At 39.9% G+C, this 27,998-nt stretch overlaps 2 protein-coding genes across 2 annotated transcripts; both read left to right on the top strand.

Annotated features, from left to right (window-relative positions):
- The first annotated feature begins 12 nt into the window (after positions 1-12).
- erbb2 (erb-b2 receptor tyrosine kinase 2) lies at positions 13-24,682 on the top strand. Its single transcript, XM_054598340.1, is given in 28 exon segments — positions 13-275; positions 8,127-8,278; positions 8,409-8,589; positions 8,785-8,925; positions 9,863-9,928; positions 10,044-10,159; positions 10,262-10,403; positions 10,744-10,872; positions 12,285-12,426; positions 13,183-13,256; positions 13,690-13,780; positions 15,144-15,346; positions 15,702-15,831; positions 17,039-17,129; positions 17,841-17,995; positions 18,084-18,131; positions 18,231-18,369; positions 18,583-18,705; positions 18,796-18,900; positions 18,977-19,162; positions 19,450-19,605; positions 19,696-19,771; positions 20,290-20,436; positions 20,665-20,762; positions 20,944-21,135; positions 21,260-21,488; positions 21,491-21,652; positions 21,748-24,682. Coding segments are annotated over 28 exon segments (3,915 nt in total). The 5' UTR covers positions 13-202; the 3' UTR covers positions 22,116-24,682.
- A 2,025-nt stretch (positions 24,683-26,707) lies between these two features.
- On the top strand, positions 26,708-27,583 carry LOC129091825 (P2Y purinoceptor 3-like). The gene has a single exon (XM_054599522.1). It carries the CDS (start codon positions 26,708-26,710, stop codon positions 27,581-27,583), a length of 876 nt encoding a protein of 291 aa, XP_054455497.1.
- The last annotated feature ends 415 nt before the right edge of the window (positions 27,584-27,998 follow it).

Here is a 27,998-nt window from a genome sequence, read left to right as displayed (position 1 = left end):
TCACGGGGACGCGCGTCTGTTCCTGCGCGCTGTCACGCTTTTTTACTACCAAACAGGCACGGAATTCCAGGGAGGAAGTCACTGAGATTGAGAAAGGAAAAAGTCCTAAAAGGGTGCCAGAAGAAAGAAAAACAAAAAAAACCAGGTCCTCATTGGAAAACAGTGGAAAGAACTAAGTTTGGACCATGCAGTAGAGGCGCAGATGGAGGCGGTGAGGAGTTTGCTGCTGGTCGGGGCCGTGCTGCTCGGGCTGACGGGCGCTTTGGGCAGAGAAGGTGGGTCACTTTGTACAGCTCCTATCGCTTTTCCAGGCTCTCCTTTTTGCAAATCACATATTCTATCTCCATTGAATACATGCATAGAAATAATTGAAGTTCAGATCAGCCCACAAAGAGAGGGATTTTTCCAAGTTTAGGACCACATTCCTAAGCGAGCGCTCCGTCCTCTCTTGTGGGGATTTATTCATGGGCTCGCTGATAGAGAGAGGAAGGGAAAGAAAAAGAATAGAAATGAATCACAGCTGTTATAAAGTAGACAAAACATAGATTTACTGTTGTGATCCAAAGCAACCAGCAGGTAAACAGGTGAGACATTTGAAATTTGAAATCTTAATGATACGAATATACTTAATATACTTGTTATTCCCCATAGGGGACTCAAATGCTGCACACATGATACTACACATAACATACTGTCTTATCATAGCAGCCCTCATAGTATTCAATATAAAAGAAACAGAAAAACTAAGCAAAAAGTACTAAAGCAAATTACAACCACATATTACACAACCAGATAAAACGAGCACATTATATAATGATAATACAGATTAAAAAAAAAAGAACATCTGTCATAAAGTAGCCAAAACACAGATTTACTGTTGTGATCCAAAGCAACCAGCAGGTAAACAGGTGAGACATTTGAAATTTGAAATCTTAATGATATGATATACTTGTTATTCCCCATAGGGGACTCAAATGCTGCACACATGATACTACACATAACATGTTGTCTTATCATAGCAGCCCTCATAGTATTCAATATGAAAGAAACAGAAAAACTAAGCAAAAAGTACTAAAGCAAATTACAACCAGATATTACACAACCAGATAATCTTGAGCACATTATATAATAATAATACAGATTCAAAAAAAAAAGAATAAGAATAAATCACACCTGTCATAAAGTAGCCAAAACACAGATTTACTGTTGTGATCCAAAACAACCATGTAGCACATTGTGTTGAACACTAGTAGCAGGTAAACAGGTGAGACATTTGAAATCTTAATGATATGATATACTTGTTATTACTGTTTTTCTCACAACTAACTTTTATTCAATTATAACTATTATTACTTAAGTAAAAGAGCAGAGTACTTCTTCAGCTACTGGTGTTTGGTTCGTCATATTCCATAACTTGATCACTACACTTGTGATGATAGTTTTAAGGGTGCGAAGTAAACATGTTTGTTTTGAGACATAAAAAAATGAATCTGCTTTGAATAACTGGTGAAGAAAATCTTAATGATACGATACGATATACTTGTTATTCCCCATAGGGGAATTTGTCTTGGACTCAAATGCTGCACACATGATACTACACATAACATATTGTCTTATCATAGCAGCCCTCATAGTATTAAATATAAAAGAAACAGAAAAACTAAGCAAAAAGTACTAAAGCAAATTACAACCACATATTACACAACCAGATAAAACGAGCACATTATATAATAATAATACAGATTAAAAAAAAAAGAATAAAAAAAATCACACCTGTCATAAAGTAGCCAAAACACAGATTTACTGTTGTGACCCAAAACAACCATGTAGCACATTGTGTTGCACACGTAAACACTAGTAGCAGGTAAACAGGTGAGACATTGGAGAACCTGCTTTGCTCGCGGACACCGAGAGATTCAGTGCACGAGGGTTCACGAGGACCTACTAGGCTGGTTTTTGCTCTATGCGTAAACAAAAACAATCCAACAAGAATAACACACAGGGCTTTGTGTGGCAAGGATCATGACGATGTCAATTATTCACTTCTGGCTCTAAAGAGGACATTGTCTGATAGAGGGCCACTTGTCACACTTGGAGCTTGAGTGCATGGCAGTAAAACAAAAGCTAACTGAAAGTGCAAACAAGTCCTCATTTGCAAGATAATCCTACATTTATAAGCACAACTATGATTATGTTAAGCAGTAGAGCGTTGCATCGTTTATTTGCATTGGATCTCATGTCATCTAGAAGAATATTGCATTTTCTCGCATTTTTTTAACATCAGTTTCCTTCTCTTTTAACTGAGCTGAAACAGTTAATCGATGAATTGAGTAGTTGATCGACAGGGACTATTTCGCTGATCGATTCAAGCGTTGAAAGTCGAGGCAAAAAGGCCAAACTTTTCATGAATTTTGCTTCTCAGACGTTACGATTTGCTGCTTTGAGGTTGGACTCTATAGCTAAAGAACTGAGGACTCAAAAGAGAAGAGAGCAATCGGAATACGTTACTTTGGGCTCTATGATATTTCTTTTCTCATTTGTTGACGCTTTATAGGCCTAACATTTAATCTCAGCCATGCAAATAATGCTTATTTGCAGCTGTAGTTTGTAGTCATGGTTGCATGAGCCTCCATATTGATAGAGATCTGTTTTTAAGTGGAGTCAAATATCAATAAGCCGGGTTCACATGATTTTAAAAGCATTTAATAAGCTAATGGCAAACATATTGACATCAATAACTGAGAATTCCTTCCAAAATGTTCTTTATTGACACGTACTTGACGGCGTTTATCGACATGCCATTGTGAGGAAATGGGTCAGTGCATGATAACATGAAACATCACCATGTTTAACTGTGGGACGACGTCCTCTTTACTTCTAAAAAGACTTATATAAGTAAACAATATTGTAGTGAAGCTGCTTTGTCTTTCATTAGCTGCTACCCCCACCACCACTACACACACAAACAAAGCCAATAGTCACAGGTGAAGCGATTTCCAAACACAACTGCATTGTTGGTGGGAACAGGTTGGTGCACTTTACTCCACAGTGGCGATCTCCGAAGCTTCAGTTCAGTTCAGCGTGAGTGCTGTGATTGGTCGGTAGCAACGGTGTTACGCATCATGCACAAGTCCTACTTCCAGTAATAAAGTATTGTTTTTGTCCACACACACCCACACACACACACACACACACACACACACACACACACACACACACACACACACACACACACACACACACACACACACACACGTAGCCATCCTGTGGCCAACAAGTGTATGATTCCAAAGGTCAGTAGATGTGTTAGTTGTTTCTCCTTCCGTGGTCCGAAGAAATTATTACAACAACCTGCTCCTGTGTGAGAACATACTGTGTGTTTTGTGTTCGGTGGCGTCAGTAGCCACAGAGTTCATGTCCTTGTCACACTCTAGTGCACCCATTGAGTGAAGCTCACTGTGAAGTGATTAAGTCCTACTGGATCACCCTCGGTGGCAGGTTAGCTCAGCCGGCCGTGACTCACCAGTCCGAGCTGACTGTAAGTGATCTGACTGTCAGATTAAAATGAGTTTGAAAAGTAATTGTCATTTATGAGCAGTATTATCATCGATACTTTGAGTGAAATTACATCTTGATAAAAATATTGACACAGAACTTTCGTGGTTCTTGAGTCTGTTGGCACCCGCTTTTCAAGAAGGACTCTTTTATTATTGATATTAGTTTCTACAAACAGCTTAATTAATGGTTCATAAATCATTTAGTAATGTGTAAAGGGTGCCTAATTATTATCCCATTTTTACCAGTCTGTTGTAGATTAAGAATTTAAGCAAATGCTTATTACAATCTTGCACAAAATTAAACCTAAAGCGTATTTGAAAATATATTCTTTAACACCTCATTGTAGAGTTCATTGCAAAAAACATTGTGGTTGGACAACATACCAGTATTTCTAGTTCATCTATCAATGTAATTGTAAAACATTGATAGATTCTAGATTCAGGTTATATATTATAATCTATAACGTGTGTTGATAGATTAGAGTTTCAGGTTTTATATAACATAACTTGAATCGTGGCACGCAATCTTGTTCTCTGAATAAACACTACAAATAAATCATTTAGTTAGATTTCCCCCTATACACTTCAGATGCAATTTGAAAATGAACTTTTCATCATCATATAAACAGATTGATAAGAAGATTTCTTTTTTTTAAATTCTTTTTGAAATTGTACGTTTTTAAATGCAGCTGCTTTTGAACTGTAGTTAGTGAACGTATGCAGGAGACCTTTTGAAGCTGTGGTGTTTGTGATTGTACTCTCTGCATGACAGGGTGAATGAGTGAGGAGCTTGTGTGTGTGTGTGTGTGTGTGTGTGTGTGTGTGTGTGTGTGTGTGTGTGTGTGTGTGTGTGTGTGTGTGTGTGTGTGTGTGTGTGTGTGTGTGTGTGTGTGTGGCTCCAGTACAGTACGGATCCTGTTCTGCTTGTCTGTTGAGCAATACCTGTTTGTTTTTTTCCCTCGTCTGTAGAGTGAAGAGAAAGAAAGAATGTTTTCTGCGAGGTTGGGAGAAATCTGAAATTTATGCAGGACACGCTAGGATTAGCATTGTGTTTGAATCAGGACTGACACGTTAAATCTGAAAGATAACAAACTGAAGAGTTGTTGGATCAGCTGTTCTGTTTGTATTGCGCTTTAAAGGGATCTGATCCAGAAGAGAGTAGAGGCCCGAGGATCCTGTGTCTGCAGGCTTTTCCACCGTGGATCCGTCTAACTCCTGCAGTAGCCTCGCTGCCACCTTGTTTCTGTCACTTACCATACACACACTGGTAAACACACACGCACACTCCCTGTGCTAACTGGCACGCTGCCACACACAGGTGTGGCTTCAAGCTGGCTTTCAGTTTGCAGACAGTCCCAAAAGGAGCACTGGTGCAAGACACAGTTTGAACTAGCCACTTCCTCTCTTATAAGAAGCCAGATTAAGGTCAAATCACAGATCGAGTCTGTATTCATTCTTACAAAACACAGTCTGATGTTACAAAAATTGCTACATTCAAATTATGACATAAAACACTGGGAAAAGCCTCTAAATAGTAACTCTTATTGAAGGCTCCACTCTGTTGTTTGCACCAAAAATTATAGTTAATAGTTAAATAAATGAATATATATATATATATATATATATGAAATAAGAGTTCTAGAGAGGGGAAACCAAACCAAGCTTATAATTTCATCAATATTGTCCAACCAAAGTGCTTGTTCGATGGTCTTTCTGTAAACAACTGACTTTCTTTGCATCTTCCAGAAGAGACTCCCTAAAAACTTTGCGCTGTAACCCCCACATTTAAACATTCACAGTGTCTCCCCCCCTCTTTATGACCGCAAGCTTTACGTTCCGCCCTCGACTGTAGTTGTTCGGTACAACTGTTTTTGCTTTATTTCTTTCAAGTTCCAGTGACGCTTCAAAACCTGCCTCTGCATTAAGCCACTGAACACTGAGTGAAAAAACACGACTGCTGGATTGCTGTACGTGCAAAGAAGTGGCCATTGATTTAAGTAACAGGGTGTTAAAAGCTGGCAGGTCAGAAGCCAAACTGAACACAGAAGGAAGGTATTGACTAATTAAGTTAATGATCAAAATGTAGACAAAGATAGGAAAGTAGAAGTTCTCTGTCATTCATTCTCTTGTTAACCACAGAAACACCTGAACAGTGGAAGTTTCCAGAGGCCAAGATGCCACGATATGCACCAACACCTTTTAATTGTGTGCGTGGCAGTCATATAGTATTGTGGATAAACTTCTCGACATAGAGATCGTTTTACCCTAGAGGGTCTTGGAATTATCGCTGAACTACAACCTGTTTTTTTCTTGATCCCCCGGCTCCTCTGCCTCACTAGTGTGTCATCTTCTGGATATGCAAAGACACACATTCCTGTGAAATGACACTTTCCAGAGTCCAAAAACAGTTGTGCAACGACTCACATACTAAACTTACAAGGAGAAATGAATGGGGGGGAAAAGAGGGGGAATTTTGAGATAAAAAAAGCAAAGCAATTAATAAAGAAGATGTAGCAGTTGATTTTAAATGAGGACGGCATTGACATTGACTTGGCAGTGTGCAGATAGAGCAAAGTAAGTGATAAAAGAGGGAGTATTTTAGGCTACAGGGACGGAGGGGTGGGCAGCTCCTCACAAGGCCACGCATGCACACACGCAGCCGTTGCTGAGAGACTTTTGGAGAGCAAACAATGAGGGAATAAAAGGAGAGGAAGCTGAGAACTGGCTTCACACACACTTTTTAGAAATGGAAAATCTGCTCTGTTGTGCTTTCTGTTGCGGCACATTTACCTAATCCCCTGAGCTGGAGCCGTCTGTGCTGCTTGTGTGGTAGTCTGTGCGAATCCTACAGCTCCAGGGAGTCTGATTTTGTTCCTGTTTAGATATTCTGTCTTGCTCAAAATTATTGAAATGCCGGAGAATAAAAGCACGTCTCCCCTATTGGCCTGACGTGTAAAACTATTTTCCATGATGACGTCGCTGAGGGAGGCAGTGATTAGTCATTTGATTTGATATTTGACACAACGACTGGGTGTGTATTTATGGCTTCCACTCTACTAATGACAGAGCCATTTGCTGCAGTAGTTGTCCGATTTTAATGTGCAATTTATTCATTTACACTTTATGACACGATACTTTTCTGCGGCGGCTGTAATATGGAGTGGTAACCGTCACCAGGAAACTTGACACACGGCACACGCACATCAGTGATAAGGGCATGTCTTGAGCAGATATCTTCTGAACTTTGTTGAACCCCGGTGTATCATGGGAATCACCCTCCTGCAGCCTGCCAGTACTTCCTATTCCTCTGATTATAATGCGAGTCCATCCAGCTGAGCTTTTCCAAAAAGGAGGGACGGAGATAGCGTAGGGGGGGGGGGGGGGGCTCCAATCAAGAAAAGTGGGTTGACTATTGAAGGGCTGTTGGAAGGGGGCCAGAGGAAGTCATTTATAACCTCAGCAGAGAAGGGGCTGTCCACTGTGTGACTGGTCGCTAAAGCACGGCAGCTATGTGTGTGTGCGAGAGCCCCAATGAATTGTAGCGCTGTGTGACCCTGAATGTAATGTGTGTGTGACCCGCCGTGGGGAATCTGCAGCCAGTGGAAACTATATCATGTACTCTAAGAGACAGTGATGTGGGAGCGCATATGGTTTGTATTTCAGAGGAACCATCCAAGGCCACTCGTGAACAGTTACACAGTCGAGGTATGTGCAGTCAAAGCACTCACAGCCTTCATTATCTGGGGCTTGAACACATAGGCTAACTATAAATGTGCAGCACTCCTTCTAAGGTGTAAAAGATGGAAGTTTAAAGGATTTAAAATGAAATATGGTTACACTTACAATATTACATCAATAGGGGTTTGCTCTGTATTTATGCCCCAAAAATTCTTATATCGCGTTCTCATTGAATCTGTTGATTACTCTTTGAATTTCCCAAATTATTGTTTAGTCTATAAAGACATGTTTAAAGTCCTTCATTTGTCTGACCAACAGTCCACAACTCAAAGATATTCAATACAATTAATCAATGCACTGAACAGAATAAAGAAGAAGGTGTTCAGTATACAGCATTTTAACAGGAATATTGGGAATTTATAGTTGAAATTACATCTGTTATGAGGTGGCTTCTGTTTTCAATTTAAATTTATTTGACAGAAATCAATATAATAAAGTTTTCCTTTATTATATACTTTAATTGGATCTTTCAGATGTTACACAATCACGCTGAAAAGCTCATGCACAAGTAAACCTAAATCACATTTTATTGTATCACTCCAGAAATGAAAGCAACAACTGTTTTGTGGAGTTAAAGATGATTTTTTTTAAAGTTAAAAGTAGTTCTGGAAATTAATTTAAGTGTCAAGTGTAAAAAAACATTTATAGTGTCAACGAGAAAGAATTAGTGTCCTTTGTGTATTTTTTATATTTAACATGTTTTAATATAATGCTTGCTTTCCAAATGATTTTGAATGACAGTAAAACATCATTAGCTTTAAAACACCATGAATGTTGAGCAATTCATTTGATGGAGGATGATGTTAAGGTCCTATGTTATCTGTGTTGCAGTGTGCCTGGGTACAGACATGAAGCTGACCCTGCCCTCCAGTCTGGAAAATCACTACGAGACCCTGAAGCTGCTCTACACTGGCTGCAAGGTTGTCCACGGCAACCTGGAGATCACACACCTTCATGGAAACCCTGACCTCTCCTTCCTACAGGTATATACATATACATATATGTATACATACATATATACATATTCAGTTGCTACAATTCTTATAGTCAGTCCACTTGTTTTTATTGCCACAACAGACTCATCCTTTTGTTTTCTCCTCACCTCCTCTTCAGGGGATCGTGGAAGTACAGGGCTACGTACTTGTAGCTCATGTGTCAGTGAGTCTGTTGCCTTTGGACAACCTTCGGATCATAAGAGGCAGCCAGCTGTACAACACCAGCTACGCCCTGGCTGTGCTGGATAACACTATGGACGGACAGGGGCTCAGGACGCTCCGGCTTCGAAGCCTCACAGGTCAGATGATAGTATAGTAGAGCTCACTTGAATGGTTTGGGACTGAATGATTGAATTGTTTGGAGTCGTTCATTTTATTAATATATTCAGCTTTAAAACTATTAAAGGCGTTTTGTTCCCTCCTTTCATCCAGCATCCTGTCATCTACTTTAACAGTAACTTAAGCTTACCTCTTAATGATCGTTTCCCCTGCAGAGATCCTGTTGGGGGTGGTGTATATTTGGGGGAACCCCCAGCTGTGCTTCCCAGACCCCGTGAACATTGTTTGGAGGGACACTTTGGACGAGCAGAACACCCACGCCAGGCTGCACCGGCTGCAGCCTCGGGCCGCTGAATGTGAGGAACTAATGGACTGATTGAAATACTGAACTTATTTATCGTGTGCCACAGTAAAAACAAAACAGAAGAAGGGTCAGCAGAGTATGTTAAGGCATGTCTTAAACAACAGTAACACTGTGGCCCTGGTCTCCATGGATATATTTACATCACTCAGGGGGAATCCTCTTTGTCCAATACTTTGTTTTATGGCTAAATACTAGAGATACACCAATACCAACATACCGGGCCGATACTAACACAAATAGCTGGATCGGTTGTCCGTGACAATGGGGCTCTGGCGGATCTATTCAACTCAATTCTATGTTTATAAACTATATACATTATATACTGGAATTTTAATTCTTGTTTAGGCTTGAAAAATATCTGGTAATTTTAAAGACTTCTATAAACACGTTTCTGATGCACGATGTATTATTTTATTAACAAACAATTCAGTATATCCAGGTATTTATTTCTTTCATTTTGTTTTATAAAGTTAGGAGAGCATTGTTTAAGAAAATCCTGATTATCATAAAAGAACGGTCCCAGTCTCTTCCACAAGCTAGGCATACAGCTTATCAAACAAACACTGGTGTCAGATCAGTGCAGTACCGACCCATACCCAAAGCCCAGGAATAGCTATTGGTAATAAGTCGGATCGCTGCAGCCCTTCTTAGTACCTTCCATATATTTCCATCATCCTCACCTGTACTTTGTGTTTCGGCTAATTAGCATGCTAACAGGCTAAACTAAAATGGGGAACCTGGCAAAGAGGAACTGCAAAATATTATGTTAGCATTGTCACTTGAGCATGTCAGCATTTCTATTCTAATCAGTTCGACCAGCCGTTCCGATAAAGTTTACTGGCGTCCTAAGTACACAGCCACTAGTGTAAAGCCTGACTCTTCTTAACTCTTAACTCTCCTCATTTGTTGTTGTGTTTCCTCTCGCACAGGTCCAAGTTGTTCCCCTGTATGCGGGAAAAGCTGCTGGGGAAAAACACCACAGGACTGCCAGACCTGTGAGTTAACATCATATAGAGAGTATGACATTTAACCCATTAGGTTTTCGCTGGAAAACTTCCAGAGCAGGTGAAGTAGAGCTGAAAATGTTCACTTTTTCATCTTTGTTCATAGTGACCCGTATTAAATGTGCATCCGGATGTCAGCGGTGTAAAGGTCCCCTTTCCCATGACTGCTGTCACATGCAGTGTGCTGCTGGCTGCACAGGACCCAAAGACTCAGACTGTCTGGTAAAATACAAACTCCCACACGAATTCAACATATACTTAAATGTAATCTGATAGATTTGTTTTTTCTGAATTAACGTGTTTCCTTACTCCCCTTCTCTCCAGGCTTGCCGCCACTTCAACGACAGCGGGGTGTGCAAGGAGAACTGTCCTACGCCCACAATCTACGACCCCGTCACCTTTCAGACCAAACCCAACCCAAACAGGAAGTTCAACTTTGGAGCCACCTGCGTCAAGACGTGTCCCTGTGAGAACTTACTTTGAACAAACCTTGTTTATTCATGAAAGCTACAACACAGTGCTCAGCTGGTGGCCACTGTGCATCTCCCCTGGTGCAACTGCTGATTAAGTGTCTTTCTGTAGATACTATAGCAGATGCTGAATGGAGAGGGAGGAGAAATAGATCATTTATTCAATTTCCGTGCCAAGATTTCCACACATACAGAGGGATTCAAACCTGGCAGCAATACAATCAAATCCCTGTTACTTTAACACTTTGGGCTACCAGCTTCCCATTTCATCATACCTAATTCATTTAGTTTCTGCTGTAAAGACGCCCTTTGAACACTTTGTCTCACTGTCTGCAGATAACTATCTGGCTATGGAAGTGGCTTGTACTTTGAATTGTCCCAGAGCCAACCAGGAAGTTCTCGTCTCAGACCCTGATGGAAACGAGATGCAGAAATGTGAAAAGTGTGAAGGAGACTGTCCCAAAGGTAGGAGTCATTGTGTCTTTGTGGATACATTTGAATTAAGACTCAATACATTGTTTACATACACTCCATTGCCACTTTATTAGGTTCACCAGAACACCTGTAACTAGCTATGTCACAAACACTAGTCATCTCAAACTGGTTCAACAATTACAAAGAGCATTTTTTGGATGTGGTGGAACAGGAGACTCGCAGCATGAATGTGAAGCCAAGAAACGTGCAGCAACTATGTAATGCGACCAAGTCAACATGGAGCAGAATCTCTAAGGAATGCTTTCAGCACCGCTCTGGTTGCAACGAAGGGTCGTACCTGGTATTAGAGAGGTTTTACCTAATAAAGTGGCTTGTGAGTGTAAACAGTAGCTATCCAAAAGTCCAACAGGGGAAAAACTAAATTTCATATTACGTGGCTCAAATGTTACATAACCTTGATACGTAATGTACGTGCATCACATGCTGACTATGGTGCAAAGTGAACCAACCTGTGTGTGCAGTGCTTTGTTGTTTTCACAACTGGGGTTTGTCTCATGAATCAAGACATTTAGATAACTTCGTAAAATGTGGATTATTTATTTTTACTTCAGCTCAGGATTTTTACTTTGCAGAGTTATCTGGATTACTCAGACATCCTGCTTTGTGAGACAGACCCCATCTTTTACATAATCTGAAATTGTCTTACATAAATGGACATCGTTTGCTAAACTTGTTAAACGCAGCCAGTTTAAAAGTGCATTCAAACACTATGGAAATTTCAATTATGTAAAAAATATAAAGATGCATACGTTTAAACATTAACACCAGACAGGACTGATCAAGGAAAGCTCAGTCAAGATACTGTAATTATTAACTTTGATACAATACCTTGACAAATATTGATATTCGACACCTTTTCAGGGGAAAATTGACACAACGTTGAGGGAATTTCATTTTATATTTTAATAAAAGATTAATAGCCGTGCGTGTCAATTAGCTGTTGTGTAAATATTCAGTATCTTTACTTTGATCATTTTGACAACACTAGTTTGTATAATACCCGTCAGCTCCTTTACATTATTAATCAATGTAGCATAGAAAGCCTTTGACCACCCTCAATGGCATTATCAATAGCAAGTACTGTATAGATCCGAACAATTTGTTAATATGATTTAAATATCACACACTTCATTGGTGGCATCAGGATGGGCTACCCTTTCTTTTCCATTTTTTTTGGCTATCAAACAATTCGTCAATCACCTTACGTCCTTGTCATTGAATGTGATACACCACACTATATTTAATTCTATGCTGATGATATCCTGGTTTATAAGGAAATTTGTTGATCATTATTTTCCTGTTGGACATTTTTAGTAAACCCATCTTAATTTCTGGATTTAACATAAATTGGTTATAATCCGATTTCATGGTTTGTATTGCAGTTTGCTATGGTCTGGGTATGGACAACCTGGGCGTCATGGACAATCAGGGCGTCACCATGGTAACATCTACTAATGTGGAGCAGTTCAACAAGTGTAAGAAGATTTTTGGTAGTCTGGCCTTCCTCCCTCAGAGCTTTGCAAGGTAAGAGACACACAGGCCAAATGAAGAACATAAATACAGTTTTAGCTCACAAAGGTTCTTTAGAAATTACAAAATAAAGTCGTAAACTCCTTTTTGAACTTTACAATCATGTGCACTTTAGTAACATCAACATAATATCGGCTTTATGACATAGACTTCATACTGCCACAGAGCCACATCCCTCGAGTTCAGCCCTTCAAATATATGAGTTTACAGCAACATTTGTTGAAGGTTATTTGTCTAAGTCGAGGGGAAAGTCGCACCCAGGCCAAACCCTTAAGATTACTGTACTCTAATGTACTTCAAACCCAGACATGAATGGTTTTTTTCTCTACTACAGCAACTTTGTGTTTTTTCTCCTCATCATGATTATTTGATTTAAAAGAATCAAATTGAAACGGAATAGAGACTCATCTACACTCAAGCGTTGAAAGAATAATTTATATACAGTAATGATGTTTACAGTGTGTATCAAACTAGTCAGCTGCCCCACCAGTCACTCCATTGATGTTAAATAAGATTGGTGGATCAGCCTACGTGACACAAACCGAAGCTGAGATCCCAAATCCCTGATAAATGATCTTGCATCTGAGAAGGGTTCAGTGAAAGTGTTAAATGTAAACACAAATAGTGCTAAGCTGGACTACTGGATATTTGATCAGTTAACAGAGAGTTTACAAAATGAAACAATAAAATGATATATAGCCTCTTGCTGTGTGAAAAGTGTCATTTAAACATAATGCTGTCATTGTCCAGGGACACTGCGAGCAACACGTCAGGTCTGACCATGGAGCAGCTGAGCAGCTTCAAGACACTGGAGGAGATTACAGGTACTGAACACTGAGGAGAACAGGAACAATGTGTTTGTTTGATCCTTTTTTAAGCTTTAACCAAGAAAGTAAAATCAGGTAATTATTTTGTTTTAAATTTTATTTTATTTATAACTAACTAAGTTTTATATTTCATTTGCACATTTTTTATAAAATGAAAGGTTAGACAGAGAAAACGTATAGAAATAATATACACGTGCAGGCGAGGTAGAAACCCACCACGGGCTTACTGTATCTAAAACATCTCACCTAGAAAAGAGAAAAAAATCTATTAAAAAAAAAGATTGTTTAATTTATTGTCAATTGATATACATATATTTTACATTCCCAATCAAAACTTGCAAATATGAATTCAGATTTTCTATCTTAAACCATGTAGAAGCTAAACAGAGCCTACCATGTCTCCTCTATTTTGTCTGATATTGCTTTGCAGGATATTTGTACGTTGATGCCTGGCCAGAAGAGTGGACTAACCTGAGTGTGTTCGAAAACCTGAAGGTGATCAGAGGCAGGATGCTCTACAAGTAAGACTACTAAACTGTCTGATTGACATGTCTGTCTTTATTTTCTCTGCATGTCTGCAAATTAAATTAAATTGTTCTATAATCAACACTCCCTCACACTACTGTACGTTTTTCAACATGTGGTTTTATTAGCCTGTAAGTATGATATCAATGCATTTTTTTCTATTTTTATATAAAAGATAATTTTTATGGATTATATTAACAACAAACCAACAAACAACCTCGATACAAATATAAGACTCATTATTTATTTTTTTCATATAAGGGCTCACTATGAATGTACATGTAAAAAAAATTGAAAATAAATATATGATTCCCTCAGTTACTCTGACATTAAGTTAGACAAATAGAGAATAAATACTTTCACAAATGAGCGAAGCCTTCAACTTAAAAGGTCAGACACAAGTAAGAATACCAACTAGACTTTCTACATGTGCGTCGAGCTCGATGTGGTTAACACCTTGGAAGGCTTTCCCACTTAGGTAAAAATGCAAAAAAGACTAATAATAAAATTAAGATAAGTATTTTTCATGCAAATCAATGTAGAGCATTTGTTTTTTTCAGTGTGGTGCGTCACCACATGCCACTTTCCTGATGTCCACCCTCCCACATAGTGTCTTTGTATGTGCTTTGTTTGTGTTTCTTTTTTCCCGACAGTTTGTTCATTTTCAGGGTTATAAAAGCTAATTATTAGCCAGCACAGCTGCTCCAACCTGCAGCATACTCCGACCAGGATAACAGTCTCTGGCAGACTATCTAGTGAAGCATGCTCAAACTAGGTCAAATGGACAAATGGGAGATCTGCCTTTTCTGAAACTGTTTGACAAAAATGTCTGACATTATAGGCCGTGGTTTTGGGAAAATAAGAACATTCTTTTTTCTTTACAGTAATTATAGTTTTTGTTTCATATTTTCTCACCTGAAATTACACATTAATACCTATTTTCACACTTGCAAATGGATATAATATAAATTACAGTTGTATTACTTGTTGTAATCTTGCAAACAACCTGACCTTTGCGTTAAGAGGTGTCAAACCTGTCCATGACACAGAGTAGGATCTTGTACAGTAAATGTATGTCTTGGTATTCCCAGTTTCTTTTAAAAATTGCAATTTTTAACCAAATTTTAAAACAAAAGATAATCATTCTCAGACCTGTCAAGGCTGGGTTCAATTCATGTTTGGTTTGATCTCTTTATAATATCAAAACGTATTGAATACTATTGGGATACAGAATTCTTAGTGAGTTTATTGGATTATTTTCTAACAAACTGAAAAATAAATCATCATTAATGGATAGAATTCAAAAAATTGACCCCTGCACTTGATTTCTGTTCACTCACAACCTCTCTTTCTGGTCAGGGGTGTGTTTTCACTGGCCATCCAGAATCTACACATCCGGTCTCTTGGGTTGCGTTCATTACGCAGCGTCAGTGGAGGTTTGGTCCTGTTGCACAACAATTCCCAGATGTGCTACACCAATTCACTGCCCTGGGACAGTCTGCTACATCCAACCCAGGGACCTCACCGCATCGTCAGCCTGAACCAGGACACCCAACTGTGTGGTGGGTGAACGCACTAATGCAATGCCAAGGCCTATTAAACACACTGTGTGTTACACTTTAATCAGCCACTTATCAAAGTTAAATATCTCGGCCTGATACAAGTGTAAATTCCATTTATTGACCAACAGAAATCCAGCTGCAGAAAACACATTTTTATGAATTGCATTTTAATCAACATGCATGGATGTTGTTGCTTGGATCATTTGCAACTGATGGCTCGTGCCTGCAGACTACACCATGCGGGTTTCTCTGTGATTTTCCTCATTGAAACAGATTTAATCTTTGCAGTGATAGTGAGGAGGAGAGTCCAACAGAAAGTAAAGTGTGCATCTGTTTTTTCTGCATGTGTTTTCAGAGGAAGAAGGGCGTGTTTGTCACGTGCTGTGCGAGGGGGGCTGCTGGGGGCCGGGGCCCAGCCAGTGTGTGTCCTGCAAGGCTTTCCAACGTGGCACTGAGTGCGTGGAGCAGTGTGACATCAATCAGGGGTATGAAAGATTGTGTTTGTGTGGGTGTTGCTGCACTTAATCAATAAAAAGCCAAGTGATAGTGTTCCAAATAATAAGTAAAAATGTAAAAATGTAAACGGGTGGATTTAGGTGGGGTTAATTGGATGTCACAAATGTCATAGTTGTCACAATAAATCAATCAGAAAGCTTTTAACTTATATTGTGCCCTCAAGCAACTGTAGATCAATGACAAAGCAAATTAATGTGATATCACGGGGATCCACAATTTCCTCGAAGAGTAATTTAATAGATTTTTTGGTTGTAAAATATGTCTGCAGATATCAATTTTGAAGTCGTTAGTTTCTATCAGTTGCCTTGCAGTTTGATGATGTGTGTGCACACTTCACACAGTCCAAAAACATACCTAAAACATCAAACTGATGAAGCCATGCAACGCAAAAAACATGATTTAAAATTTAATGTGTGTTTAACCTCTACTTAAATTTTGTTTGAATAATTGCTCTTGTACAATGAAACAAAAGTCTTGTTTTTTGTCTGAGCAAGATAGTTAATATCCGTATTATAATATTTATACTTATCACGATGTGGAAATTCTGAAATATGTTTATTCACTTTCTTGCTGATAGTTATATGAGAAGATTAACAACACTTTCATGTCTGTAGGTTAAATAGAAAGCTATAGCCAGCAGCCAGTTAGCATAGCTTAGCATAAAGACTGGAAACAGGGGGAAACAGCTAGCTTCACTGTGCAAAGGTAACAAAATCCTACAACAAGCATCTCTAAATCTTACCAACTATCACTTTTATATCTCGTTTGTTTATTATGTATAAAATCTAAAGTGACAGTGACTTTGTGGTTCTATGGGGGCCTTTGCCTGACTATTTCTAAGCTCAACAGTTCTTTTTACTGCACAAGCAAATAAGTGCATTTTCCAAAATGTCGAATCATTTGTATAACAAATGAATATCTTGATATGGTCATAATACGATCATTCATTGTTTGGTAAACAATAATAAAAATTGTTGTCCAGCCCTTTGGGAGAACAAGTTATCCTGTGCAGGTCATCTGGTGAGGCTCACACTGGCAGTTATTTGCAGCTGGGGCCCCCTTTCTAAAAATGTTTGTCCTTATGACAGAGTCAGGTGCTTGAGATAAAAGCATCCAACAAATGCCAGACTGTGTTATGGGACATTATGCTAAATCCCCGCTGTGCTTGTGTTGCAGGTCTATTCCTGAATACACAGAAGGATCTTTGTGTGTTGCCTGTCACTCAGAGTGTCGACCTCTCAATGGCTCCGCTTCCTGTCATGGCCCGGTAAGATGTTCATGCGGCTTAATCAATTCAATTCAATTTATTTTGTATAGCCCAAAATTACAAATGACAAATCTGCCTCAGAGGGCTTTACAATCCGTACACATACGACATCCTCTGTCCCAGTAATGTACATAAGGCTTACAGTTCTCACATAGCAGAATATATTATGATAATGCCTGATTTAATCAACCATAATGATTTCTGTCATTTAAGTAAATCCACCCTTTCGGATTAAGAAAGTGGTTGATTTTTTTTTTAGGGTGCAACTCCTGGACAAGACATCAACATAAATGTGCAGTTGCACTTAAAATTTTAGTCGAATGTGTTCGATCATTGCAAGAATAAGAAAAAAAAAAAGATAATTGATTTAAGAATTAAAAGTCAATTCAGAAATTATGACCCATAGAAAGACAAGTCCTGGGACCTTGCAGTTGCACTTAAAATTTTAGTCGAATGTGTTCGATCATTGCAAGAATAAGAAAAAAAAAAAGATAATTGATTTAAGAATTAAAAGTCAATTCAGAAATTATGACCCATAGAAAGACAAGTCCTGGGACCTTTGTTGCTAACTCTTTTACCACATTTCCTGCCTGTGTCTACTGATTATCGCCAAAATAATCTAAATAAATTCACACCATTATACCTGTGTGTAAGTGTGCAAAACGTTGTTTGCATAGCTGTACTTAAATACTTCTCACTGTGGGTCTTCAGGGTGCAGAACATTGCACAGAGTGTCGTAACTTCCAGGACGGTGAGTTTTGTGTGAATCATTGTCCCCACGGCGTGAAGGAGGATCAGCAAGTTGTGTGGAAGTACAGCAATGCTACAGGACACTGTCTGTCCTGCAACACCAACTGCTCGCTGTCGTAAGTGGACACGCATCACAAACACACCACAAGCACGGACTGCTCACACGATGAGAATGATTTCACATCAAGTGCTTGTGTTTTTCAGCTGCACTGTGATGGATGATAGAGGCTGCCCCATTGACACCAGGACAGGGTGAGCTGCCTCAACTGTTCAGATACTTTAATGATGCGGTGGTTTTTCCAGGCTTCTTTTGAGGATTACTTTAACTGTTTTCTTTTTGGTTTTTTTTAGACCGGGTACAACCATCGCGGCCGCAGTAGGTGGAGTGGTGCTCTGCTTCATCCTGCTCGCTCTGCTGGTCTTCTATCTGAGGAGACAGAAGAAGCTCAAGAGGAAGGAGACAATGAGGAGGCTCCTGCAAGAACATGAGGTGGGCACCGGCCACCAACACTGGTTATGAATTGTTTTGTAAACAGAGGCTTCCGTTGTGTGTCGTTGAAACAGGTGTGAGTTTATTTGCTGTAAGTTTTATAAATAAGTTTAAATAAAAAAAGAACAGGGCAACATGTAGTTCTTAGGTTTCCCTTGGTTGTTATAGTTTTGTAATGAAGGAATCTGCCATCTGCCTCCTCCATGCTTACAGCTTGTGGAGCCTCTAACACCCAGCGGTGCGTCACCCAATCAGGCTCAGATGCGCATCCTGAAGGAGACTGAGTTGAAAAAACTCAGGGTGCTGGGTGCAGGGGCCTTCGGTACTGTCTACAAGGTATGTTAGCCAGTTCTGTAACAGTACCTTTTATATTTAGCATTACATCTTTTGGTGAGTTTCTGAATGGTTTTGATTGTTTTGTTACAGGGAGTGTGGGCTCCTGATGGGGAAAATGTGAATGTGAAAATACCAGTGGCCATTAAGGTGTTACGAGAGAACACCTCGCCAAAGGCCAATAAAGAGATCCTTGATGTGAGTAAAAGATAATTAGACAGTTACATGAATACAGTTCTGAACCCCTCAGCATCTTTCCTCTGTCTTCCCGTAGGAGGCCTATGTGATGGCAGGAGTGTCCAGCCCCTATGTGTGCCGTCTGCTGGGGATTTGTCTGACCTCCACGGTGCAGCTGGTCACTCAGCTGATGCCGTACGGCTGCCTCCTGGACTACGTCAGGGAGAACAAGGACCGCATCGGCTCCCAGTTCATCCTCAACTGGTGTGTCCAGATCGCCAAGGTATGCAAATGAGAAACAGGGTTATCATCTTTGTGGTAAGCATCTGATTTAGGTGCACATAATTGGAACTACTGCTTGTAGTAGTAAACGTAAATGTCTTTTTTTTATTATTATTATATTATTATAACAGCAGTGTCATAATGTCGCTGTTGATATCTCGTCTTATGTTTCCTTTCAAATTTGATGTGGTATCAGCTTGTGTATTTGTGGACACATGGGTTTGTGAGTGATGGATCTCTGTGTGTGTGTGTGTGTGCGTGTGTGTTTGTGCGTGTGTGTTGATGTAGGGTATGAGTTATCTGGAGGATGTCCGGCTGGTCCACAGGGATTTAGCCGCCCGCAACGTTCTGGTCAAGAACCCAAACCACGTCAAGATCACCGACTTCGGTCTGGCCCGTCTGCTTGATATAGACGAGACTGAATATCACGCTGATGGAGGGAAGGTAAGATGTCTGTGGCTGTCGGAGCATCTCCACTGGGGACGTTCACAATCATTTACATATTTGAACTGCTGCTCCTGTCTGTGTTTTAAGGTTCCGATTAAATGGATGGCTCTGGAGTCTATTCTGCACAGGAGGTTCACTCACCAGAGTGACGTCTGGAGCTACGGTCAGTAGAACTCAGTGCTGAATATTACATTGAAGGCATAATGGTGTTGCTCTTTGACCAGGCTATAAAATAATTTTTTCAATTTTTCTTATGTATCGTGATACGTTTCCTTTTTTAGCAAGTAATGTTTTAAGTGTTCATTTTTATTTATCACAAAGAATTTGCTTCAGTAACTTTTGTGTCAAACTTTAAGTAGCGGACACTTAATTTTGGAACATAGCAGTTCATAGTATTGATAGCAATGCTTCAGAAAAGTATTAGTAAAGTTAGAAAAATAATGCAATCAATAGTTGCACCTGTTTTAAATCCTTATTGGAAAAATAAATGTGATCTGATCAATTAAATCATGATAAATGTTTGCTTAAATTGGTGTTTAGTTTTTAATTTATGACCCACTGATTTGACATATAGCTTAGTTTCATGTTACACAACTTTCCCTGTGTCATTTATAAGTGATTCATTTTTACAGTGTTGTCGTTTTGCTTGATATTTCATGTAATGGGACATTTCCTTCTCAGGTGTGACGGTCTGGGAGCTGATGACGTTTGGGGCTAAACCCTACGACATGATTCCAGCGAGAGAAATCCCAGACGTCTTAGAGGGAGGAGAACGGCTTCCCCAGCCCCTCATCTGCACCATCGACGTCTACATGATCATGGTCAAATGTTAGTCGCTTATTTTTACATTTTGTTTGTGTCTCAAGGTTTAATCTTATTGAGAAAATAAACAGGATTATTAATATGTTAATTGTACATGATTATGGCTGAATAAGCAGACGTATTGGTGTTCATTAGAACATTATGTTTGAAATAGTTGACATTATTACTTGTCCCTAACAGAGTTGATATGTTTAGATGACTGATTGACGTCTGGTTTTAATGTTTGGGTTGCAGGTTGGATGATCGAACCAGAAAGCAGACCGCGGTTCACAGATCTTGTGAGCGATTTTAGTATTATGGCCAGAGATCCACCTCGCTATGTAGTCATCAAGGTTTGTGAACGTGTGTTTCAAGTTGCAGTTGTTTTACTATTTGTTACTGTGCTTGGTCATGTCATTTACGTGGTAGCATGTTATTATTTTTTTTCCTTGAAAAGGAGATGTACTACGCCCATTGGGATAAATAAAAAACGTACTTGTATGTTGTTAACTTGTGTTGTTCTTTCTCTCGCAGAACGACGAGCAGATGAACAAGTCCCTCCCAGTGGACAGCCAGTTTTTCCGAATGCTTCTGGAGGAGGAGGGGGGCAATATGAGGGAGCTGCTGGATGCTGATGAGTATATGGTGCCTCAGCCAAACCTCTTCGGCAGGACTCAGGTAGACGGGGCTCAAGCCAACGGGCCGTCCAGACATCAGTCATACAGGGTGTGTGTCCAGTATCTAACCCTCACCTTCCTCTTTATTCACACAGCCATAGCGACCTGGGAACCTTTGAGTTGCTGAACTCACCTTCTTGTCTATTTCTCATTCATTTCTTCTCTCTTTCCAGCAGAGCAGAGATCAGGGCTTAGAAGTTGAGCCCTCTGTCACCGGCGGCCCTCGGAGCATGTACTCCTCCCTGAGCACCCTCGGCCGCAGCCAGTACCCCACCTTACCTTTAGGAGCCAGCACCTCCAATGGCATATGGATTCCTCAGTACCAAATGCTGGATCGAAGCCCCTCGGCGGGGGACCAATCCGACTCGGTCTTCCTGGACGGGTCTCCAGACGACCCCTCGCTGCCCCGGCCAGCCCCGGACGCTACTGCAAAGACCCCACCTACTCCAACGGGAGCCAGGGTGAACTGGAGACAGACGGGCAAAATGGCTTTCATCATCCTAATCACTTCCATCACTCGTTGCCCAGACGGAGTCATGGCTATAATCATAATCATGCCTTGCCAGGTGAGCAAGAGAACAATGAATAATACGAAAGGAAGCGTTTGATAATTCAATCTTGGAATGTTTTCTGACGTTTCTTTCTGCCTCCATCTGTTTAGAGTACGTCAACCAGGAGATTCCGGATCTCAGGCCGGGGGTTCCTGACCGGCCCAGCACGCTGCCTCGTAAAGGCTCCAGAGTGGACCGACGCCTCCCCAACGGCCTGTGCTCCGGTCACAGCGTTGAAAACCCGAGATACTTGGTCCCCGCGAGCGCTGGGGCCGCCACCTCTCCAGCCTTTGACAACCCGTACTACCTGGACCTTGTGGCCAAAGCCAACGCCGTAGCCGAGGCGGAAGCAGCGGACGGTGCTGAGGCACTGGAGAGAGACGGAAGAGCGCCAAGGCACGTGAACGGGTTTGTGACCTCCACTGCAGAGAATCCGGAGTATCTGGGACTAGCGGACACCTGGAGTGGATATACTTGAGCAAAAGGGACTGGGAGTAATGTGACGAACTGAAGAGGAGTCACAGCTTGTGTTCTACTGAGGGAGAACGAGGAGTGAGAGAAAGGGAAGATGAATATTTGTGAGAAAAACAAGCTGGTGTCTGATTGATATTGGGAATAGTACTTGCCTGTGGAACGATATTGATATCGAGCCGAGCACCCGAATCCAAACCGGTAGAGGTTGTCCGGTAAAAGTCGATTAATCACCCAGTTGTGACTCACCATGACACCAAGTAGCATTAATCTGGTGTCTGTGGCATCATTTGTATTCCTGTCTTCCTCTCAGCAATCTTTGCTCTCAGTGTGACTATTATGTGCCAAAAAAAAGAAGTTCACTCAGCCTCTGTGTATATCTCAGTATTGGAGTTCACATTTGTCCAAACCATCATGGTACAAGAAGGGTCTGATTATAACAGAATAACAGTTGACTGGATTAATGAATGCAAATTTTTTTGTTTTTCTAACTAGCTTAATGTTGGTGGTTGTTTGTTCCACACATGAAGCCTTTTTTGTACGTCCTTCGGTTCCCTCGTGATATATATGTTGTTCCATATGCTATTCAGCCCAGCTAAACAGAGAAGAAAACTCAGAGAGCACTTTGACAAAGTGAGCCGTGATATGTATTGAAGGTGGTGTTTAGTATTCTGGTCACTTTGTCTCTGACCTGATGGGGGTCTTCAACACACTCAAAGCCATTTTGTTTTGGCCAGAGAAGGGCCAGAAGCCCATCTGGCCAGTAAACATGCTCCCTGAAAGAAAGGCATCCTGTATGGAGAAGACAGAGGCATTGTGCCACGCTGATGTATGTGGCTGCTAGTGTCTTGGCTGCAGCTACTTTCTGGTACACACAGATGAGATACGAGGTGCTTGCAGACTATTTATCCAAGCTGCAAAAAAATCTCAAAATGTATTTTTTTTTTTTTAAGACAAAGTGTATATGTGACTAAGTTAAATCCAACTTATCAGGGATTTAAAAAAATCAAATAATAAGGAAAGAGTATGTGCTTTTTGAGTTATGCACAATGCACTAGACGGTAGGATACTGCATATGTCCCCCAGGCTTGTGTTATCACAATGAGCCTTTTGGTTTTGTTGGCCTTTCACTGTGCAAGAAAGCATTACAAGCTATTGGTGAGTTTATTCCACAAGAAGTGAAGAATTTGCGTGTATCTGTACATGTGTTTGCTACCCTTTTTATAGAACAAAAAGCAGTTCTGCTGTTTTTGAGCAACACACTCGGAGCTGAAAGTGAAACTGAGGAGTACAAAACGTCGTATGGATAATCAATTCATGGCTCAAATTCCACTCTCCGAGAAACACTGGCATCCCAGTTAATAATCAACTTTCTTTTTTGAAGAGTGCTTTTTTTCATGTTAACTGGTGTTGGGTCTGGGGGAGGTCAAAACTGAGTCAATGGAGCCATTGTCTGGCCCTCATGTCCACGTAGGAGAGACAGCGCTCGCCCAACTCACACGTCCCAACGGCTGATGTTGTCTCAACGAGAGAACTACAGTTTTCTTCTGCCGAGGTTTGGAGCTCGCTTTGGAGAATGTGGTTCAGTGTTTGGAGCTCGAAATCCTGAAACAAGTCTTGAAGCAACTCTCCATCAACACATCAGTTTCACTCAGAAAGTCTTTTATCTTGATGTTCTCATACGGGTTTTGAAGAGTTTTGTTCCAGAAAAAGGATTTCTAAAAGTTAAACCCGATTCTGTGTAACAATAACATAAAAATAACTTGTTGTTATAAAATCATGATACGTTTTTATTTTAATACCCTCAAATTTCATATACTAAAATTGTTAAGAATGGAACTATTATTGAGTGATATGATTCACATAACTGTTTTAAGTTTGTTTTCCATATATAATGGATATACAGTATAGTTTTTTGGAATGAAACCCTTCACATGTATTGTTGTTGTCCGGTGAACACCTCATATCTCCTCATACTCTAAGAAAAGATGAAACAAACCCACCGATTTTAGATTGAAATGTAATGTTGCAATAGTTATGTTATATTTAGAAGGAGTTCAAAACAATCGAAGGATGTAGAATTTTCTCAAAACAAATGGAGGCTTGTAACCTCTTAAATTGAAATTTAAAGGTGAACCCCCTGACTTTTTTTAATTAAGTAATTGCACCATTGCAATTTATGTTATGTTTTAAAAGATCAACCGTAAGGTTTTAAGTAATTTGGGGATTTGGGTGCTATTGGGTGCTTTTAAAAAAGAAATCGAGGACCCACACTCGTCACCTCTGCTGGAGATACAAGGTTTTCACAGGATCACAACAATGTTAAAGCACAGCTCACAGATGTTCCCGCCTCCTTAAGAATGTGATATTTCCTGGATGTTATGAAACCTTATTTACAATCACAAATAATGTAATGGTGTTTACACTGTAGTGTCTTTTTGTATGTTCAATTTAGATGTGTCATGTATGCGACACATGACCCGAGACTCTCACTGAGGAGGGGCTGTCCTCCTTAAAACCACGTGTGTCCCTTATTTGGATATAAAACTGTTGTATTAAAGCTTCTTGCCATTGTTCCTGTTTAAATGTTTTGTCAAAATAATGAAACGTGATCAGCTGTCTGATTGAAATCAACTAAATTTCGCCAAAGTAAATTATTGTTTGTCCCTATTTAAATTATGAAATTGAGCAGAAGCTTAAGCTGAAAGAAAAATGCATGTTCATCCAGGAATAAGCCCAAGTTAACTTACTAGAGCGTGCGGAAGGTTTTATAAAGTCAAATACCTGTAATTTACATTTTGAAGAAAATGTATCTTTTATACTTCTCATGTGAATATTTGTTTGCCTTTCACAGTTTGTGGTTGTGACAGGACATGAATGATAATAACCATTTTATTGGGAGTTTTTTTTTTTAAGTGCATATTTTTGGGGTCAGTATGTCCCACATTGTAAATGTGTAGTATATATAAATAAAAACAATCACTATGGTAGCTAGTTTGATTGCATACATTGTGACAAGTTGCTCTACTGCAGAGGGAGCTGGGAGTAAATCCAAAAGAAAATATTTTATGAAGAAAGTCATTTTATATGGAATTGTTTTCATATGTTGTGTGTCATTAAACGTCAAAAATAATCCTCTCAGATTTTCATTGTCATTATCTGTCAATAACCCTGTTTTTACCTGCACAGACAAATACTGATTTAATGCATTAAGTTTTGTCTGTCTAAAATGATATTTGGTGTTAAACACATAATGCACTGCAGGCTTCTGCCACCCATTGGTTGTAACTGGAACTACAACAAATGTTGATGTAAAGAAGAAAGGATGAGAGAGCCTTGTATTTCTTTGAATTCTTTCACTCATGTTTACCCAATTACTTGGTATTTGCTGTGTTTACCTTCATAAGGGAACATATTTAACCACCTCTTCCTTTTGCTTTCAACTGATACAATATAAACACTGTAAATGTGGGTACTTAGTATTCTTTAATATAATATATAATCTTTAAAAACCTGCTTGGCAACTAGAGTTGTGCAATATTGATTTGTAACAACTGAAACATCCAGTCTTCCCTTTTAATTTCTCCTTTAATTAGCTTTAAAGTTGTTTAGATTATTTCCACACTGACAGTACAATCAGTTTCTTCAAGCTCTTCATTAAAGCAGCATGATGTTTACACTCTTAAATCTTCAGACCTAAGACAGTTCAATAGCAGCACAATTTAATCAAATATACTTGATGTCTTGTGTTTTTTATCAATTACGTTGAGATTATTTTTAATGTCCTTAATGCAATAATGGAAAGACACCAGGAAACGAGCCCAACGGTTAATTAACACAGAGGATGATCTCTTTTTGTTTGTTACACATTGTAAGAGGAATGAAAACGCCCAAAACGTGGTGTTTTTATTATAAATAAGAACCTTACTTTCTGTAAGCAAAAGTAGCATTCATCATGTGTTCAAAGAGAAGATACACTTAGGTTTATATTTTGCATTTGAAACTGTTAAACTTTAGCTCAAATTTGAGCTATAAACTGTCCAAATACATATGACTTAGTTATGTTTAGTTTGAATCATTTAAATGTGGAGTAGAACAAAAGTGTCGGCTGTTAAAGAGACTTTCTTCAACTGGCCTGTTAAAGGTCGATCCTTGACCTTTGACCTCTAACTGTACCATGAGGCAGAGAAAACCTAATTTTAACAAATCCTATGCAGATTATATCACAATAACTCATTAACCAAGTACTTCAAAGATCCCATTAACTGATAGAATCTGCAAAACCTGTTGTCAGTTTGCCTCTTTGTTTAGAAAAACATCAGTATAGACCAAAACTGAAAGATGATCCTCAATGTCACTTGCATATTCAAATCACATTTTACATATGATACACAAATTGACTGCTTCATTACAAAGTCTTGTCCAAAAATTGGGGTCAGATCGTCAAAGCAGGATGGCAATTAAACAGATCGTGGCTTGTAAGAAATAAGGTCAAGGAGAAAACTGGAAATTAGGGATTTGCCTCAGGAGTGTCTCATTTGTTCCTGTTTTATTTCAGGTAAAGGAAATCATTGATCAAGGTGTCACTGCTGCTAAGAAATGTTTCTCCATGTGCATCCTCGCTCTCAGAATCTAACCTTCAACTTCAGCGAGCCTTCGGGGGAAATGTTAGGACACTGTGGAGACATGATGGCAGGTATTATAGCCTGGGCTTCTCTCAGTGCTCTCTTCTCTCTGGTTGGATGTCCTGCATGTGTTGCTGTTCTCTGGCAACTGTACCGAAGACACAAAGCAGGAACCCCTGTCACCCCCAACGACGTCTTCATGCTCAACCTCACCATCATGGACTTGGTCTTCTTGCTTTTTGTCCCATTCGGGGTGTGTAACTTCATCATGTGGCACATGACGACCGTTCAGCTGTTGAGCAATTTTCTGTATGCCTTGAACCTGGCTGGACGACCTCTCTTAACAGCGTGTATCTGTCTGGACTGCTACCTGGCTGTGGTCCATCCTGTCACCTACCACGCAAGGAAGAGTCTGACTCCCAGGTTCCTCATGGCTGCCGCCGTGTGGACCGTGACAGTGGCTCAAGGAATCGCGTCCACAGTTGTCGAGGAGCTGAGCCACAGCGCCTGGGCCATGTTCGTGTACGTCATAGCGCTTCCAATCATTGTCATATGTGATGTCTCCATCCTCAGGACGCTGAAGAAGTCCTTCCATGCAGGGGGAGACCTCCACCCCAGGAAGAAGAAGGCTCTCCAGATCATCACCAACAGCATGGTCATGACCGTCACCTCGTATGTCCCTCCGGTAGTGGCTTACATCCTGGGCGATCTGATTATCAGTGATGACAAAGTGTATGAATGCTTTTTAGCGATACCTATCCTGATAAACCCGACCGCAGGGAGTGTGATCATGCCTTTGCTCTATTTGGAGAATCTGGGGAATTTGAAGGGACCCTGCTGTTTGGTGTAACGGTTCCGAAGGTTTATATCAGGGTTTGGTTGTGATGTGTGTCACTTACAAAAAAGCTCTTTTCAGTCATCAAGCAAGGGAGCCTCAGGTTTAAACCGTTATGGCTTTTTCTGCATGCTGCTAAATTCTATGTACTGTATTTAATTTCACAAATAATGACAGAAGCTACTAAGCAGATAATATCAAAAATCTGATTTGAAAACAGTTATTTGTGCTCCAAAAAGATTAAATGCACATTAGAGTCTGAATGACGATGATACTTTGTAGAAATTAATAATATTTAGGGGAAGAGCTGTAAAAGTATGTTTATCTCATCTCTACTGTATTCATATTACACATATGTATCATATACTACTATCTTGTGATTGATTATGTCATATTGATTATATTATTTTTGCATACATGCTAATCTATA

This window comes from Anoplopoma fimbria, chromosome 5 (assembly GCF_027596085.1).
Source record: "Anoplopoma fimbria isolate UVic2021 breed Golden Eagle Sablefish chromosome 5, Afim_UVic_2022, whole genome shotgun sequence".
Lineage (NCBI taxonomy): Eukaryota > Metazoa > Chordata > Actinopteri > Perciformes > Anoplopomatidae > Anoplopoma > Anoplopoma fimbria.
The sequence above is the reverse complement of the archived record's forward strand: the minus strand, read 5'-3'. Positions and strand labels throughout refer to the sequence as shown.